Source organism: Eulemur rufifrons, chromosome 28, assembly GCF_041146395.1.
Source record: "Eulemur rufifrons isolate Redbay chromosome 28, OSU_ERuf_1, whole genome shotgun sequence".
Lineage (NCBI taxonomy): Eukaryota > Metazoa > Chordata > Mammalia > Primates > Lemuridae > Eulemur > Eulemur rufifrons.
This window is the reverse complement of record NC_091010.1, coordinates 44,215,220-44,232,756: the sequence shown is the minus strand read 5'-3', so window position 1 is coordinate 44,232,756 and position 17,537 is coordinate 44,215,220. Positions and strand designations below refer to the sequence as shown.

Here is a 17,537-nt window from a genome sequence, read left to right as displayed (position 1 = left end):
AGTGCCTGGCCCACCTGTGTGTGTACTTCATAAATAATAGATTCTATAGGAGCTATACATCTAGGATCATTTTTGGAAAAGCAGGGCCCAGAAAGCTCTCTAGAGCAAAATTTGCAATGCTTTCCTTTGAAAAGGAGCCGGTTTGATGCCCTTCAGAGTCTCTGGGGCCAGGGACACCTCATGGCAACACCAACCATCCTCTGTCCTTGTGTAAGGTCCTGTCCCATCCTCTTCATTTTAAACTCGAAGCACAGCTGAAATCCTGCTGGTTTTCCTTTCTCCTTTCCTCAGCCATTGGAAGAAATCTACTCTGCAGGGGACTCCCTGATGATTCGATTCCACACAGACGACACCATCAACAAGAAAGGCTTCCATGCTCGATATACCAGCACCAAGTTCCAGGACGCCCTGCACATGAAGAAATAATGCTAATGACCTTGAAAGACAGGAACTGAGAATGTTTTTTACACCAATAGCACCTTGCAAAACTGCCCTAAATCAGTGTACAGTATTTTTCTCAAACAAAAACTCAAAAGCCAGTCTTGGAGGTATATATTTGGTTGAAAGTACATGAAAGTTTGGCCAATAAGGAGGAGAGAATGTTCTTTTGATTCTGGCTATAACGTATCAGTCATGGACTTTTCAAGAAGATTAAGGCTTGAAGTCACTGACCATTCAAGCTCTGCTTGTTCATACATATTCTCCTTGTCCCTTGCTCCTATGGGGCAGAGGCCCAGTCCTGGGGTTGGTCCTTCCTCTAATCTGGACAGGCCTCCCTGGGTGCCCGGCACTGTGACCATGTCCTGGGGACTCAGGCTGTCTTCTGTCTGTGTTGGTCTCTGAGGATGAAAGCTTGGCTGTGGTGGATTTGTGACTCAGAGCTTTGGCTAGAATCTTTTGCTTTCTCTCTGCCAGGGACATGTCAAGCAGAAAACCTGAGAGATGTCAGGACTGAAAAAGGCATCGCAGTAAGCAGTGTGCACAGAGGGAGCTTTGAGTATGAGATCATTGTCATGAAATTAGGAGACCTCAAAGTCATTTCTCTGCATCACTGGCTCTCCTTGCCCCTTTGGGGTTCCTCATCCCTAGTTGCATCGGGGGCGGGGGGGGGGGCAAAGGCATCCACTGTGAATTCAGCAGAACGTTTGCTGGTAGGAGTCCCATTTGCTGAGAAGAAAACAACCTGGCTTATCCTGATATTTCTTCACTCGCTGACTCTACCTGTGCTTGGGATTCCACAGGCTTCCAAGAACATTTCTCCCTCCAGCTTTGGAGCCATTTGCTGTGGTGAACTCCTTGACAACCAATTCAAACTGCATTTGCCAGATGTGCAAAGACATCTCATGAAGGACCAGTTAAGGTCCTTGTGGGGTGAACACTGTTGAAGACTGGTTACTTATAAGTTATGTAAGAATCATCACTTTGTGGGACAAGTCGATCTGTGACTAGCTTCCTGGAACCAGCTGGGTGAAAGCGTGCATTGGTAACTTTGCTCAAATTAACTAGTATTCAACCGCCAGCTTGCAATCAGAATTCACAACACTTGGCACTTGTTCTAAAGAAGTGTAGAAGATGATGTTTACATAATTTTAGCACCTCAAGGTATAATTTAAACAGCGAGGTAGTTTTGAATGGCATTTCATTAAGGCATCTATGGGCATTATGAGCTAAAAGCTGTGGTATGTTAGCTTTAAAAGAGTATTTATGTTGGAATAATTTTAAAATAATGTTTACATAACCGTAAGTCCTGTTGGGTTGGTGTTGAACACAGGGCAGCACGTGAGTGTTTTTGGTCAGAGCCAAGATAGCTCCCAAGCACCGGGATTCCTTTGGGATGAATCAACATCATTTTAAACAAAGTATATGTAAAAGGTTAAAAGTTATATTTTTCAAAGATCAGAATATACCACCAGAGGACTTTATCTAATTAAAATGATTGTTGGGAGCAAAAACTAGGATAATACAAAGAAAGGTCAAAAAAAAAAATGCATGGAAATATTTTTCCTTAAAACAGAAAAAAATTAAAGTACTATAATTAATAATAATATATGTCTGTATATATGTATGTATGTAAAGAATCAGCTGTCAAAGCCTTAATCAATGCAGTGTGACAAACGCCAGCCCCGCTGGTCATAGCTTTACTGTGCGGCCCCCAGGACCAGCATCCCCTCTGCTCTCACCCAGCTCTGCCCTGGCCTGTCTTGGCCCTGGGTTGAGGCCCAGCCCCCACTCTCACACCGTGGGCAGACCCTGCCCGGGGTGAGCGTCGGCACAGCAAATGGAGCAGCCTGTCTTGTGGTTCAGACCCCACCTGCCTATTCCAACAGATTCCTTTCCTCTGATTTTTGTATTTTCTGAGGTTTTCATTTGGTCTCATCTTGTCTGTCAAAGCTGAAACTGCAATCAGGATACATAAGGTGGCTGTTAAGGGTCATTCTCCAAGGAGATGAAAATTCTGGAGTTTCAACCTCTAGAAGTCTAAATAAGAGTAACGAATTCCATAGGAAAGGGGGAGGGAATCAGAAACACAGCAGGTTCTGCCTCGGCAATTGCCCGCCCTCGTGAAACAATGACACTTCTTTTTATCACTTTAGTGTGAACGTTTTTCAAAAGGACACAGCTTCAACAGTTGTCACCATACGGCCAATCTGCAACAATGCAACCCTTATGAAAACCTTTTTTTAGCCTTCTGTGAGTGACGTATTCCCAGAAAAGACAAGCTCTGATTCAGCTGGGGCCCTTCTGGGGATCTGTGCATGGGACAGGTTCTGCAAAGAGCCTCAAGGCTGGCTTTGCAAGAGAAAGACCCAGGCCCCTGCCTTGGCACTTGCAATTGCCGAGTGACCTGCCTACACACGTCCTCAGGGCAGATGATGGAGGAGGAGGATGGTGGTCCAGCCTGCTTTGCCCTTTAATTGGGTGCCAGGCCTTGAGGATGACACAGAGCTGCAAGACTAGCTTCAGTTCAAGGAACTGTCTCAGGACAAACCACCTGATGAAGTATTTGGGGTCCAGCCTGGTCCAATTCTGGTGTAATCTTGCCTAGCAGAAGTTAGAACCTGGATTACAGGGCAGGGTGAAATCTGGAATTAACTGTAGCCGGTAGAATTTCTGCAAACAGAGAAAGTGAGGCTGTTCATTAATTCACTATTCCCTATATTTTTCTCTAAAGTAAAGTTTCCCTTTACTTCTATTTCACTATTTCCCTCTAAAGTTTCATATTACTCACCAATTGTTCAGCCTGTTTAAATAATTTGTAAAATCTTGCTAACTAGCAGATTCCCATTGGGATTTTTCCATTGATCAGGTCCCTTTGATAACTCTCAAATAGTTCTTGGTGTTGTTAGTGTCCAGTTTGTGAACAAATGTTCCCTTGGCTTTAGCAGGTGTTTTTACAGTTGTAAACTGAACTTCTGAACAGTAATCCCAAATGCCTGAAAGGTTTCTTTTTAAAAAAAAGAAACACTATTTAAAGTGTTATCTATAAATATATGGGTATTTTTTATTTTGTGTAATTTTACATTTCGTGAAATGATGTCAGTTTCAAAGAGACCGTGGAGAGCAGCTAACATATGTCTCTGTCTAGAAAGGATGGTTTCATTAAAGAATGTGGATTTATGGTTGTGTCCTGGGTTTGTGTTACTAGTTCAAATAAGATGGGGTCCCCTTGGTGATCCTTTTCTCCAACACCGCAAGAGCTTGGGGAGGATAGTAAGAGGGAGCCCTTCTCTGCGGCCTTATTCTCTCTGGTGAGTACCCAAGCGCCTAGATCCAGAACAGAGTTCACTACTGGACCCAGAAAGTCATGAGCAAAGCTAAAGATGGCTTTCAAACTTGCCCCTTCCTTGGACCAAAACAAGCTGGAAATCTGACAACCTAATTGTTGTGAAGACAGCTGCTACTGCAATAGTTCCAGACGTGGTAGACATCTTTCGTTCGTCCCCACAACTCTCCCTCCATCCTTCCCCCGCTGGCCATGCCATGCGCCTGAGGACTACATCTGACATACAAGACCAAAGGACACAGCTCCCATAAGGTGATCCCCTTTCTCTCTGGGACCTGGCAGCCCCTTCTTCCATTTGCCACTTCAGGCCTAGGGGTGATAATGACAAGCTACTGATCTACCCCTGGGGTACTGCACGCCCCCCAAGGGGGACCTTTATAAGTAGTCCCTTCAATAAGCGCTTCTCAACTACAGTCAATTGAGTACATCACTTGCCTCCTGCAGGGACCCTGACTGAAACAGGGTCATTTCTAACACAAGGACAGGGACTTCATCTGATAAAGGAAACCTTTTCAGGTTGACTAGATGAAGAGGCTTTGGGGTATGTTTGGAATTTCGTGAATTATATTACAGAAGCGTAATATAGGACCGTGCTTTTACAAAAACTCAGATTGGTCTCAATGCAAAATCCTTTAACACATGCAGTTGTTTTGTGTTATAATGTAGAATCTCAAGATTTAATGATTTGTCTGCCTGTTTGCAGTCACCAGTAATATATACATGTAGACAGCTGGCCAGCTATAAATCTCAGCCCAGGTTCATCTTCTGGCCCCAACAATGAGCCCCAGTGGTGCCCAGGGATGAATGCTGGCATATCAGTCAGCACAGCCGAGCTGGTGCTGCAGTGACAAACAACTCCCAGATCTCAGGGGCTTTACCTAAGAAAGATAACTTCTTGTCCACACTACATGTTCATTTCTGGTTATCTGGAAAGCTCTTCCGTATCAGCCTCAGCCGAGCCTGGCTGATGGAGCAGCATCACCGGAGCATTGCTGGATTTTATGGCAGAAGGAAAGAGAGGGTGACAAATCACACACTGGCTCTTAAAACTTTGTGGAAGTGACATATGACATCTACTTGCATTTCATTGGCCAAAGCAAGTCATATGGCTAATTGGCTTCATATTAAAAACTAGGTGAACTAGACTATTTGGTGGGCAGCTGTAATGCCTCCCGTACGTGACAGTCATAGATAGGAAAATGACCAGGATCCATGTCTATCAATCGCCTCCTTGGCGCCTCCGCTCGGACAGCTCACAGGCTACTCAGGAGCAGGAATGGAGCTCTGGATCCCACACCCAGAGCTGTGAGACCTGCCTAAGCAAGGGGGTCTCCATCTCCTCTATTAGTCAGACCCAGGAGTTGGCTTTACTCTGCTCTTTCTCTCAGCTTCTCTCCCCTCCCCTGGCCCCTGCTGTTGCTATCAAGTGCCACTGCCTCCAGCCCCACAGTAAGCCACATGCCCAGTCACTGCTCCCCATGTCCACCTTGTCGCTCTCCTGGACTCTGTGGCCAGCGCCAGCTTCCACTCTCTTCCCCTGTAATCCGCGCTCCTCAGAGACGCCAGGGTGATGTGTCTCCAGCGTTAGATCATGCCTCTCTCCCGCTCAGAACTCTCGAGAGGCTTCCTGTTGTTCTGAGAATGAAAACCTTACCACGCCCTCCCCTGCCGCAGCAAAAGGGCCCAAACTCACTCTGTCCTTAGCCCCTTCTGGGTCACTCCCTGGTCTGTGTTCCTCCAGCTACACCCCTCCTTCCAGCCCGGGGAGCCCCCCAGCTTGCAGGGCTGTGCATTCGCTGTGCCCTCTGCAGGGGACTCCCTCCCCTCAACCCCTCACAGGTCTGCCCTCCTCTCATCTTTCATGTGCAGCTGAGATGCCACCTCCCACAGTCATCTAAAGCAGTCACTCTCCCCTGACACCCCTGCTTGCTCCTTTCTTAGTGGTTTTCACTTGAATGACCAAATTATTGCTTTCATTCTGTTGTTTTGTTGGCAGCAGATTCCTAACAGAGAAATCGTAAGACACGGAGCAGCCTGTGTCCACAGCTCGCTCCAGCTCTGGGGGTCTCAAAACGTGAGAGCAGAACGGGGGTGAGGCCGACCTTCCACCCAGCAGCTCACTGACCAGTGTGACCAGTGAGTGTGCTGTCCCCGTGGCAGCTGGAGACCTGCCTCAAACTCAGGACGGGCCCCCACACCCTCCTCCAGGCACCCTAGATGTTGATGCTGGTAATGTGTTGACTCCATCCTGGTCGGGGACGTGGTTAATGTGGATGCTGTCAGCTGGGGGCAGAGTAGCCAGCCTCAGACATGTGTAACCCATTGTTTCCAAAGAGCTGCAGGCTGCAGAAGCCCCCAAGCTCTCAGGCCAGCTGTGGCTTCTTTGCTGAGATGGAGCCGTAGCCAAGGAAGCAGCGTGAAAAGTAAGAAGGACGGAAAATGAGGGCAAAGAGGGTGGGTGACCCAGGCCAGATGCAGCAGCCCATCTTCCTCGAGGGACAGGCTGAGGACTTGGCTACTCCCCTGCCCATACATGGCTTGGCCAGGGCTCTCTTGGAGCCACCTCTCACCCTGCCTCCCCAGCTCTCCCAGCTGGATGTTCCTACAAATGGGCGACACAAGCCCATAACACCAGCGAGAAAGGAACTCGCCAACGACAGTGTTTGGAGAAGGTTCCTGGGAGGCTGTCAGAAATGGTGAGTGAGAGCTGGCATCTCCTCTCAGCCTAACCTTCACTCCTCTCTGTAACAAACAGTCCCCAGGCTTCTACAGCTCATGTCTCCTAAATCAATCAGATGTAACTGCACGCTCAGTATAATGAAGTCAAGGAGCTTGGCTTTTAATTGCATTCCTATATGCAAAATGCTAATTATTTTTTAAATTCTCTTCTAATATTTGCTAATCTCATCTTTTATTTTGGTATTGAGGTTTTGTTTTTAAACTCCCCCATGCAACAAGGGTACAGAGGAGTTGTGTTAGCTATGTTCATTTTCTAGTTGAAGCAATGGGCCTCATCAATGCTTTCATCTTTCGTATCTGTTTCATCTGTCTTTGGCTGCATTATTGGCAACACAGATGCTCATAATTGCATCAGAAACATTCCACCTTTCTCACTGACTTGTGACATGTATGTGGTTGTAACTCAATCAAATGAAGTTTGCTAAGTTAACAGGAAAGACAGTGGAGGCTTCTGTGATTGCTTTATTAAAGGATTATGGAAACATCCTGGGTGTCCATCAATGGACAAGTGGGTCGAGAATCCATGGTGCATATAGATACAAGGGAATATTAGCCTTACAAAAGGAGGAGCCCCTGCTGTCTGCCACGGGTGCCCTGTTTAGTCCTGGAGGACGTTATGCTACATGAAATAAACCCGACACAAAGAGAAAAATAATGCATGATCTCACTTACGTGTGGAATCTTTTTAAAAAGGATTATTGAAAGGAATTGAATTCAGGCTTTGGAGTCAGAAAGATCTGTGATCTAACCTGATCTCTGCCACTTACAAGCTGGTGACCTTTAGACACCTATCTTGACCATAGAAACGCCCTTGATGTCGGGACAACGGCGCTCCCCTTGTGGGTGTCTGATACTCAGCACACCCTCAATAACAGTGAGTTTTTATCTCTTCTCTCCCTTTACCCCCTCACAAACTGCACACTCGTCACAAGGGACACGCAGCCGCTGAGATCCCAAAGTGCCTTCTGGATCAGTATGTAGATGTTACATAGTGCTCAGACCAACAATAAGCAATGTGTATGGTATCAAATTCTGCTACTTCGACTATTGCTAATTCATGCTTGCAATTCCATCCCACGAGAACTTCCCAGGTAGCTTCCGTATGTCTAGCGCTGTGCTGGCCAGGCCACGAAGAATATGATACCATGTGATCCCCGGCATGACGGGAGTATTTTAGAGTTTGGAAGGAGCTGCCGCCGACATGACAGTATTTCCTTGGGGCTCATCCTGTGAAGTGGGCAGGGCAAGTTAAGAACATTTCCATTTTGAGGATGGGAATACTGAGCCTGGGAGAATAGATTTGTTGTGAGAAAATGAAGACCAGAGAGTCTGAGTGACTTATCTAAGACCACGTAGCTACTAAGCGGCTGAGTCTAGACTTGAACTGAGATCAGGTGGCTCCAAGCCCGGGGTTGCCTCACCCCACCCAGCTGCGTCTCGAAAGGGCACTGCGTCAGATTCTTATCCACCCCGATTTACGTAATGTTTTTCTCTCCATGAGAGCACTGTACTGTGTTTCTACAAAATATGAATGTTTTTCTGAAATTGGCCCAAATCTTTGTCATCCAGATGTTGATAAACAGCGCATGCAATGGCCCACTTGTTGCCGCCGTTCTCCCAAAGGCAGCTTTGTCTTGGCCTGCTGACATCAGTGCCCAGTGCTCAGGGATGAGATAAGGCTCCGGGCAGCTGCGTTCAGTCCCTTGCAGCACCTGTCGGCTTGGTTGGTGTTGGCATGAAGGGCAGTGGTGACATCCCTTGAGCAAGAGGACCCTGACGTAAGAGGCCTAGATGTCCCTCTTGTTCTAACATCGTCCCAGAAGAAGAGGTGCTTAGTGCTGTAAGTCTGGGCACTCTGCTTCCTCCACAGAAACCACAGGACTTGTTCGGAAGCCTTGTGGAGTGGTGGAAAGAGGTTGTCACCAGAAGACCCAGGTCCTGGTGACAGCTAACAAGTGTGAACTTGGGCAACCCATTCAAATTCTTGAGCCTTGGATTATTCTCTCTGAAATGAGGGTGCACGATTGCCAAGAGACAGAAGTGAGCAGAGTCCCCACTGCAGCATGCTGGCTGATGGGGCCACCTGAACCGAAGGACATGCTCCTCAGGGCAGGCTCGAGGGGGAAGCATACATTGCAGGTGCTTAAAACACTTTTGGTCACAGATTTTTCTCATTTACTAACCCATCTGAATCCCAATCCACCAGTAAGTTAACTAAAATAGGCCTTTCGTCAATCTGGCCTATGTTGGGACCATCTTTCAGATTGGATGTAAGTCACAAGGACAGAGCCATTTGGGAGTCCTGCCTTACAAGACAGTTGGGGGAGGGGAAGGGAGCTTGCACATTTCCTTCTCTCTTGCAGAGCTTTTCACTGAACTTCACGCTGCCAGGGAACTCGGTGAGTATAGCAGCCCCCGCCCACCAGGTAAGTGAGCGACCAGTGCAGAACTCACAGTGGGCCTCCGGGACACTGTCACAGAAGCCTCTTGCATGCAGATCAGTTACACTGTCTTTCAAGGGCACTTGGGAACAGTTGAGGGGTGCTAAGAGACATTTTTTCCAGTTATAAAAATTGTAGGAAAAGGAAAAAGGGGGGAAAAAAACCCAACAGAAACCCTAAATTCCCATCAGCGGAAAACACTGGTGTAACCCCTTCCTGTCCTGTTTGACTTTGCATAAATTTCAACTTTTGTTATCTTTGGACTATTATGTTCTTACTCTGCATATAATTTATATCACAAATGTTTTCCACCAGTCTTTATAACCACAACTGAGGATGGTCACATAATTTTTCTTCAAGTGAATTACTGCTTTAAATATAATTAGGAATACTTGTGTGATAAATGCCATTATATTAATAGATAATCTTTGCCTGCATTTCAGACTATTTCCTTAGTATTTACAATAGAAAGGAAATGGTTGAGTCAGTAACAATGAACATTTTAGGGCTCTTGATCATGGCATTTAGTTGCAGGTAAAAATAGAGATTTTCAGCTGTCAGTGGTGTACAGTTTCAATCCATGGTTCATCTTCCATCTTCTGTTCTCATATTGTGTAGAGAAAACACTAACAGCCAGGGTTGTTCTAATCAGTAGTGCTGTTGTGATTGAGCAAGGTTATTTTCCTGGACCAGTTTTTTTAGTGGGTTTGGCTGTGCCAAATTTTTCTGAAAAGTTACATGGTTATTAAAAGAGAATAACACCACTGGGAAGTAGAGGAGAAGGGGCTACCTGGCTGAGGGCCTCTCTGCAGGGAGTTTGGAATGGGGCCACCTAGGCAAGTCAGTCCCTGCTGGGCCGTACTGAACCGTCAAGGGAACCACTGGGTTGGGATGCTGTACCAGGCCGTGGAGGCAGCATGGTGGTTAAGAGCATGGGTCCTGGAGCCAGCTGGATTGGGGTCTGCCACCTAGGGCTGTGTGACCTTGCACAGGGTACTTCACTTCTCTATGCCTCACTCTTCTCATCTGTAAAGTGGGCATCATTACAGTCCTGCTTCACTTTTTCTTCAACAATTATTCTTATGACCAACTTAGCTCAAAAGTAAGAACATGCAAAATCACAGAGGCTTTCACAAAGTGTTGAGAAAAATAAATGAGTCAATATGGGAAAAGTGCTTGAACAGCCTGGCATATACTAAATGCTCCACAGTGTTAGCTGGTACAATTGGCAGGTGTTCATGAGGGTAGGAGGCAGAGAGAGAGAGAGGGAGAGAGGGGGAGAGAGAGAAAGGAAGCAAACAGGTGGAGAAGAGCACAGGCGGAAGGCCAAGGCCATGCTGCCCTGGAGAGACAGGGGGTGGGGGTGGCTTCGGTTCTGACAAATTCCCCATCCCTAGCTCTGGTCCCTGGAGAAGCCAGATTCCCACCTGCCCTGGGGCTCCACAGGGCAGCCCTACATCCTTAGAGTTTATCCACTCCCTCTGTTTTTTTTTTTTTTTTTTTTGGTCAAACCCACTCCAAGCAAATTTCTGTAATCTGAAGACAGAGTGGAAAATCCACAGTATGAATAATGAAGACATCACCTGAATTTCTCAATTCTTTCTCTTTGAGTCAAATTTTATTCCAATTCGTAGCTGGGAAGCAATCAAGTAAGGTTCTACTTGGCAGTTGTTGTTGTTGTTAACAGAAAGTTTAGTGAAGGGGTAAACTTTAGGCCTTATGGCCTAAGCTTTGGCAGACTGTCTTATATAATGCGTACTCTATAGATCTCGTTCTTTTGCAACACGTGTTCTTTTTCCACGCAGACTTCCTCTCCTGTTGTCACGGGTGGGAAAGAAGTGGTAAGTGTATCACTTAGCTTACTGAGCCTCAGTTTGGTCATTTATAAAAGGAGGATAATAACGCTCTATCCACCTTGTGCATTTGCCGTGAGGATTAAAGTTTGATAGCTGAACTGTTGCCAAGCAGAGAACCTGGCTCAACAGCTATTCTTATGACCAACTCAGCTCGAAAGTGAGAACGTGCAAAATCACAGAGGCTTTCACAAAGTGTTGAGCCAGAGACAAAAGAGTACATACCTTGCTTGAATCTATACGATGTTGAAAAACAGACAAAACGAATTCACAGTGATAGACTTCAGGATAGGGGCCACACATGGAGACTGAGGGTGTCCGAGGGGCTTCTGGACTGCTATAATGTTCTGCTTCTTGATCTGGGTGTGGGTTACGTGGGTGTGTTCCTCACATGAAAAGTCATCAACCTCTATATTTATGATTCATATACTTTTAGCCTTCAATAAAATCACCACCCCCATGTGAAGGAGAAGCCAGCATTACGTGAGTTACTTATTTATAGAGATTCTGTAGATTATCTTCAATATTTCCAGATAATCTGCAAATCTGAAAATGGCTATTTCCACTCAGATCAAAGCAAAGTGAATATTTGAAAATCAATTTGTTAATGGATGTAGTGTAAATAAATTTTTAAAAATGCACGTCAACATGGTATGATATACAATACAAGCTTTTACCTTTTGCCACACTGACAGGAGAAACTGGTATCTAACTGTTGCTCTGAATCGTGTCTCAGCTTTTCCTGTGTTGAGGAGGCAGTTGTGTCTCTTTCCCTAGGAATGCCTGTGCACACCCTTGGCCCATTTTTCCACTGGATTATCGCCTTTCCAATTGATTTGAACTATGTAAATTAAGTCCCATGAAAACAAGTCATTTGTCATGTGTGTCACAAACATTTTTTCACATTATTTCATTATCCTTTTGATATTATGTATGACATTTAGGGTCCATGCCAAATGGATTCAATAGATTCAAATCTATTGACTTTTTCCTTTATTCTTGAAGAATCTGGGCTTCCCCTGACTCTGCTTTTCTCTCGGTGCCAGGACTGCGGGCCGTCACTCGGATTAGCGGCAGGCATCCCATCCATCGTGGCCACAGCCCTGCTGGTGGCTTTGCTGTTGACTTGGATCCACCGAAGAAGAAGTAGCCTTGAGTCCATGGAGGTGATTACCAGCTTCTTTGGGTCTGGATGTGTAAGCAGGGATCAGTATTTCAGTGAACTGGCTTTTCAGAGCCCATGTCTATCTCCTGAGGACAAGATGGTAGAAGTTTCTGGGCCATCATTTCCATCTCAAACATGACATTAAGCACCAGGCAGATTTGGCATTAAACCCTCAGGTCAGTTGAGGAAATCCTGGCAATAAGGACAGTATTTGGCGTGGCAAAAAGTAGCAGGGGAGACGGATGTTTTTTTGCCATGACACACACGTCCGTACAATGGGTGTGTTTTCTAAAGTTGAGAAACAAAGGAGCACGAGCTTCACAAAGGGAGGATGGAGATAATGTGAGCAAAGATGGGAGACAGAAAGGTGCTGAGGTGCCTAGGGTAGGGATAGATGCCGAAGTATGTGGCTCTATGTGTCTTTGTCCTTTTCCCACATCTGAGCATGTATAATTCACAAGGGAATCTACATCCATGGCACCTCAGCCCCCACCAAATCCCAGATTGATCTGGGGACCGTGCTCAGAAGTCAAAGGCCACCAAGACAATATCCAACAAGGTTCCATGGTTGTGATACAACTGTGTCATGTGGACTCTGGGTTCCAATTCCATTCTCTATTTATGAACATTCATAGTTGTTCTCACACTGGTAAGCATTAATGAAGAAACAGCAAATCAAGGTTCTAATCCTGACTCTGCCACTTCATGATTTATTAATATATGATCCTGGACAAGTGACTTAACATTTTCTATGCCTTGATTAGTTCACCTCCAAAACAGAAGTCATAAAAACACCCTCCCTATTTTAAGAGATAGGCAACATTGTAGATGGAATGAGACCAGGAATGATGGACATCTTTACATCTTCACATCACATGTAAAAATACGTTGACAAGTTATAAACTTTAAACACATTAAGAAGTATTGTGATGGGCGGTGGTATTATTTATTTAAGCAATAGTTTCTCAACCTTTAGTGCACTTTAAAATTACCTAGGTGGTTAAAAAAATACCAGTCACCAGAACCAATTAAATCAGAATTTCTGGACAACAGAGATGTGGCATTGATTTTTTTTTTTTTTTTTTTTAGAAAAAACCTTTTTATTATGGATAAGTTAAAATATATACTAAAATTGAGAGAATAGTATAATGAACCCAATTATTAATATCAACTCATGACCAATCTTGTTTAATTTCTACTCCCAGTCTGGATTATTTTTGAAGTAACTCATAATGACATTTCTGGGTTTTGTTTTGGGGTTTTTATGGGGAAGGGGGGAGTTATTAGCTGTTTGTGTGTTTATTTTGTTTTGTTTTGTTTGTTCTAATGTGCACTCAAGTTTAAGAATTACCGATTTTATCATGGCTATAGTCAAATGCTGTGACCCTTTACTTCTTTTTCTTTTCTTGTTCTTTCTTTTTTAAAAAACAATTTAGGAAAGTGAAAGACCATGTGAAATTTCAGAAATCGATGAAAGTCCCAAGATATCTGAGGTAAGAACTCTTGGTTATAATCTCTGTGTATCATCCACACAGTAAATAAGCTAAGAGTTTTAAAGCCTTTCATGTGCAAAAGAAATACAGTGTGAGCACATGTGGAAAGGAGATGACCAAGTGAAGGGCAAGCTCAAAAGAGATTCTCAGTGTATTTTTATTGGCTGAGCAGAAATTAGGGTTGATTTAATATTAGAAAATCAATTTAGTATAATTTATTTCACTGAAAAATTAAAAGAGAAAAATCACATGACCATCTCAATAGGAGAAGAGAGTTCAAAAAAATTCAATAGTCATTTGTGATATGAACTCTTAGCAAACTAAAAATAGAATAGAAACTTCCTTAACTTGAAAGATATCTTTTGAAAAAAATTATAGCAAACATCTTACCTAAGGGTAAAATGTTGAAAGCATTCTCTGAACGATCAGAAATAAAACAAGGATGTTCACTAATATCACTCTAGTCAGTATTGTCCTTTAGGTCTTAGTCAATGTAGTAGGATAAGAAAAAGAAATAGGAAGCATTAAGATTAAAAAGGAAGAAACAAAATTGTCATTATTTGCAGATGATATGATTGTCTACATAGCAAAGCCAAATGATCTATAGGTAAATTATTAGAATTAACAAGATATTTTAACAAGTTTACTGGATACAAAAATCAATACACAAAAGTAATTTACATTCCTCATCAATAATAACTAGAAAAAGTAATTTTAAAATTTACCATTTTACAGTGGTAACAAAGATATGTAGAATCTTGAGGAGTCAATTTAACAAAATATGTAATATCTTTATGGAAAATAATAAAGCTTTAGTAAAAAAAAAAATATAATACCCAAATAATGGAGGTTATATACCATGCTCCCTGATAGAAAGACTCAATAACATAAAGATGTCAAACAACCACAAACTGACCTACATAATAAATGTAATTCCAATATAAATCCCAATAGATTTTTTTCATAAAACTTAATAAAGTGCTTCTAAAATCTATATGGAATAAGGTGGAAAAAGATTTAAAAAAGAAACAATGAACAGACAGAACAAATAGAAAACTAACAGCAAGATAGTAGATTTAAACCCAACCATATCAATAATCATATCAAATGTAAAAGGTCTAAATACCTCAATTAAAATGCAGAGATATTCAGATTGGCTATACAAGCAAGATCCAATTATTTGATGCCTATGAAAATCCACTTCAAATATTAAGACATGAATAGATTAAAAGTTAAAGGATGGGAAAAGAGATACCATGTTAACATTAAAGAAAAGAGAGCTGAATGACCTGAAAACTCTACCAAGGCAGTAAGCTCAGGCAACTGTCGGCCCCTCCTCATTTGTTTTCTGTTTTTCAATGATCATTGTCCTTCCCTGCCTGTTGTCCAGTGTCTTCAAAACTATTATTTCAAATGTTTTCTCTGAGTTTTGGTTGTTTCAGGTGGGAGGGCAAATGTGGTTGCTATTACTCCATCTTGGCCAAAAGCAGAAGTCTCGGCTGCATTTTTAAAAAACCTATTTGTCTCCTCAAGAATCCTAGGAGATCACCAACACATGACAAGAACACAAGGGGAGCACAAGAAGCCCACATATATGTGAAGACTGTAGCAGGAGGAGAGGAGCCCGTGCGTGACCCTTACCATCCTACCGTAGAAATGGAGAGAAGGAGGGGACTGTGGTGGCTTGTGCCCAGACTGAGCCTAGAATGATGTGGCTCAGTCCAGGAGAAGACTTGGAGCTGGGACAGGCTGAAAACCCAGGAATTCATACTTGGAGAGGAGAGATGCCAACCTGCTTCTTAACCAATCCAAGTTTCATTTACAGATCTGGAACACTTGTGGATCGATTTGTCTCTTTAGGGGGCAGCTCCAATAAGTTTGATTCCAACTCTCAGATTTTGTGGTTTAATACACAGTGACCCACCGGGAGAATTCACTGTGCGTCCAGATGGAGCCCTGAGGTCCCGTTACTGACCCCAGTGGGAACTTGCTTTTCTCTGTGATTTTAAGAAAACGGCTTGGTTTCTGAGTGCCTTGCCTTCTCATCTTTTTTTCATATCCCTTTTCTCAAAAAAGCCATCAGACATGACTTCCATGGGAGTGTTGGCCAAGGTCAGCCTGGTGCAAGTTGGGATATAAATGAAACTTCTCGGGCATGTGTGAGAGGAAGCAGTTACTTATTTCTGAATATCTCAGGGCAGAAATCACGTGGACCCACACATTCCCTGACTACAGGGCAGCACATAGCTCAATCATGTTGCATAGCCGTGGAAAGAATATGGAGCTTTAAGTAAGTCAGACCTATCTCTGAGCAGATGTATGACTCTGGAGAAGTCGTTTAACCTCCCTGAGCCTCAGCTTTTGCTTTTGTAAAAGAGAAGATAATATCACTTGCCTCATGTGCTCATCAAAAAGATTAAAAAGAAATAAAAGGAAGTGTTGGCCACTTAGTAGGCTCTCAGGGTGTTAGTTCTCTCTCCCTGCCCCCTTCCTCCTACCTCTTCCCATATTGCTTATCTGATAAAGTGGAAGAGCTGATCACCAGCATTTGTTACCCATGGTCATAGGGTCACCAAGGGAACATTTATGGCAAACATTCTCCATGGCTTATAATCCAAATTGTTGACATTTAAAGATGATTCTAGGGGTTGCTAGGAGTCTGTGAATCTTCCAATCTAGATGTGACCCTGTCCTTGTACGAACCAGGAAAAGCCAGGCTCTTGCAAGTTCCAAATTCCCAATACAAAGACTTTGGTGTTACATTTAACCTTCAAGAAAATGATGTTGATGGAGATCCATGTTTCCTATTAAAATGACATTTTTTCTTTATAATGAGGCATTTTGCCTAATTTTTAACATAAGACCTTATGATACTTCTGACCTGGAACACTGGAATCCAAACTTTGTCACATGCCAACACCTGCTCTTCAAAGCCCCTTGTGAAATTCAGTTTTGTGCCAAGTCTGCTGGGTCCAGTCATCTTGACAAGCAGATCTGGCTCTGCTTAAACAGACGTGCCCAGAGATCTTGTTGTCTCTGCTTCCCTTGCATGTCAGGAAGAACACTGGATTTACTGAGCACTCAGCTGTGGCCTTGGTTTTGACACTCACAGGTGTCAGCCCTACTGCAGATCGCTGGGCACTCAGCCTCAGCTCTGCACTTGCGGAGTGGAGATGGCAGTTCTCATCCTCCCGCCCCACACCGTGGGGTGTGAAGCGGGACTGAAATATGCAGATGAATGAGTCTTGTAACCTATAAAGTAAGGCAGGACTTGTATTTGGATCCCTTATTTTAATTCTACTTACAATCCATCGCTTAGAATCTTTATTTCAAACTGTTTCTATTAAACTAGCAAGGTTCAGTATTTGTCATTTATTTCTGCTATGACGCACAAGAACTTATTTTGTAATACAGTGAAAAGTAAAAAGGCCATTCTTATGAACCTACAAAATGTCTGTGGCTTTGCTTTGCTTGTAAGAAAACACTGGCCCTGGCCTTGGAACCAAGAGTGTCCCAGGGATATCCCCGTTACTGGCACTTTCTCACTCCCCCCAGCTCCACAAGCTCCAGAATCCCCTCTGGAATGTTCTAATTAAACCTGTTTGTCCTCTCAAGACAAACTGTAAACTTTTTATTTTTCCACTGAATTACATTTGTGATTAAAAATGTTTTATAATATTTGAGTAAAGAAGAAAAGACTCGATCATCTTGTTTCCTCCCATTTTTATTGGAGACACACAGTACTTTAGCTACACTGTGGGCAAAGGGGGCTTTGATTGGCTTCCTTGGATAAGCCACCAATGACAACACCATTTCCACTGAAAATACCTTGTGAATTCTATGCAGCAGTCGTACAAATGGCCCATTAGAACGTAACCCATTACCGGGTGATGCCTCACCATGTTTCTAAAGCTATTTATTTCTTCTTTTTAAATTCTCCATATACTAGTGATAAAGCTATTTATTTCTAGTAGCAATGTGCATTTCAATAAGACCTAAAGAATCTTGAACTTTCCTGAGGCAACTTTTATTCATACTAATATGAAGCATAATTCATTTAAC

The 17,537-nt window shown here is 43.5% G+C and overlaps 2 protein-coding genes across 2 annotated transcripts in view; both read left to right on the top strand.

Annotated features, from left to right (window-relative positions):
* TLL2 (tolloid like 2) overlaps positions 1-426 on the top strand; it is a 106,351-nt gene extending 105,925 nt beyond the window's left edge. Inside the window, exon 21 of the mRNA XM_069460580.1 lies at positions 292-426. Within this exon, the coding sequence (XP_069316681.1) occupies positions 292-426 (135 nt within the window). The remainder of the gene's footprint in view (positions 1-291) is intronic.
* Positions 427-6,223: 5,797 nt separating this feature from the next.
* Positions 6,224-15,185, top strand: OPALIN (oligodendrocytic myelin paranodal and inner loop protein). Its single transcript, XM_069460173.1, has 6 exons — positions 6,224-6,445; positions 8,887-8,922; positions 10,770-10,805; positions 11,864-11,983; positions 13,419-13,475; positions 15,009-15,185. Exons 1-6 carry the CDS (start codon positions 6,224-6,226, stop codon positions 15,183-15,185), a joined length of 648 nt encoding a protein of 215 aa, XP_069316274.1.
* The last annotated feature ends 2,352 nt before the right edge of the window (positions 15,186-17,537 follow it).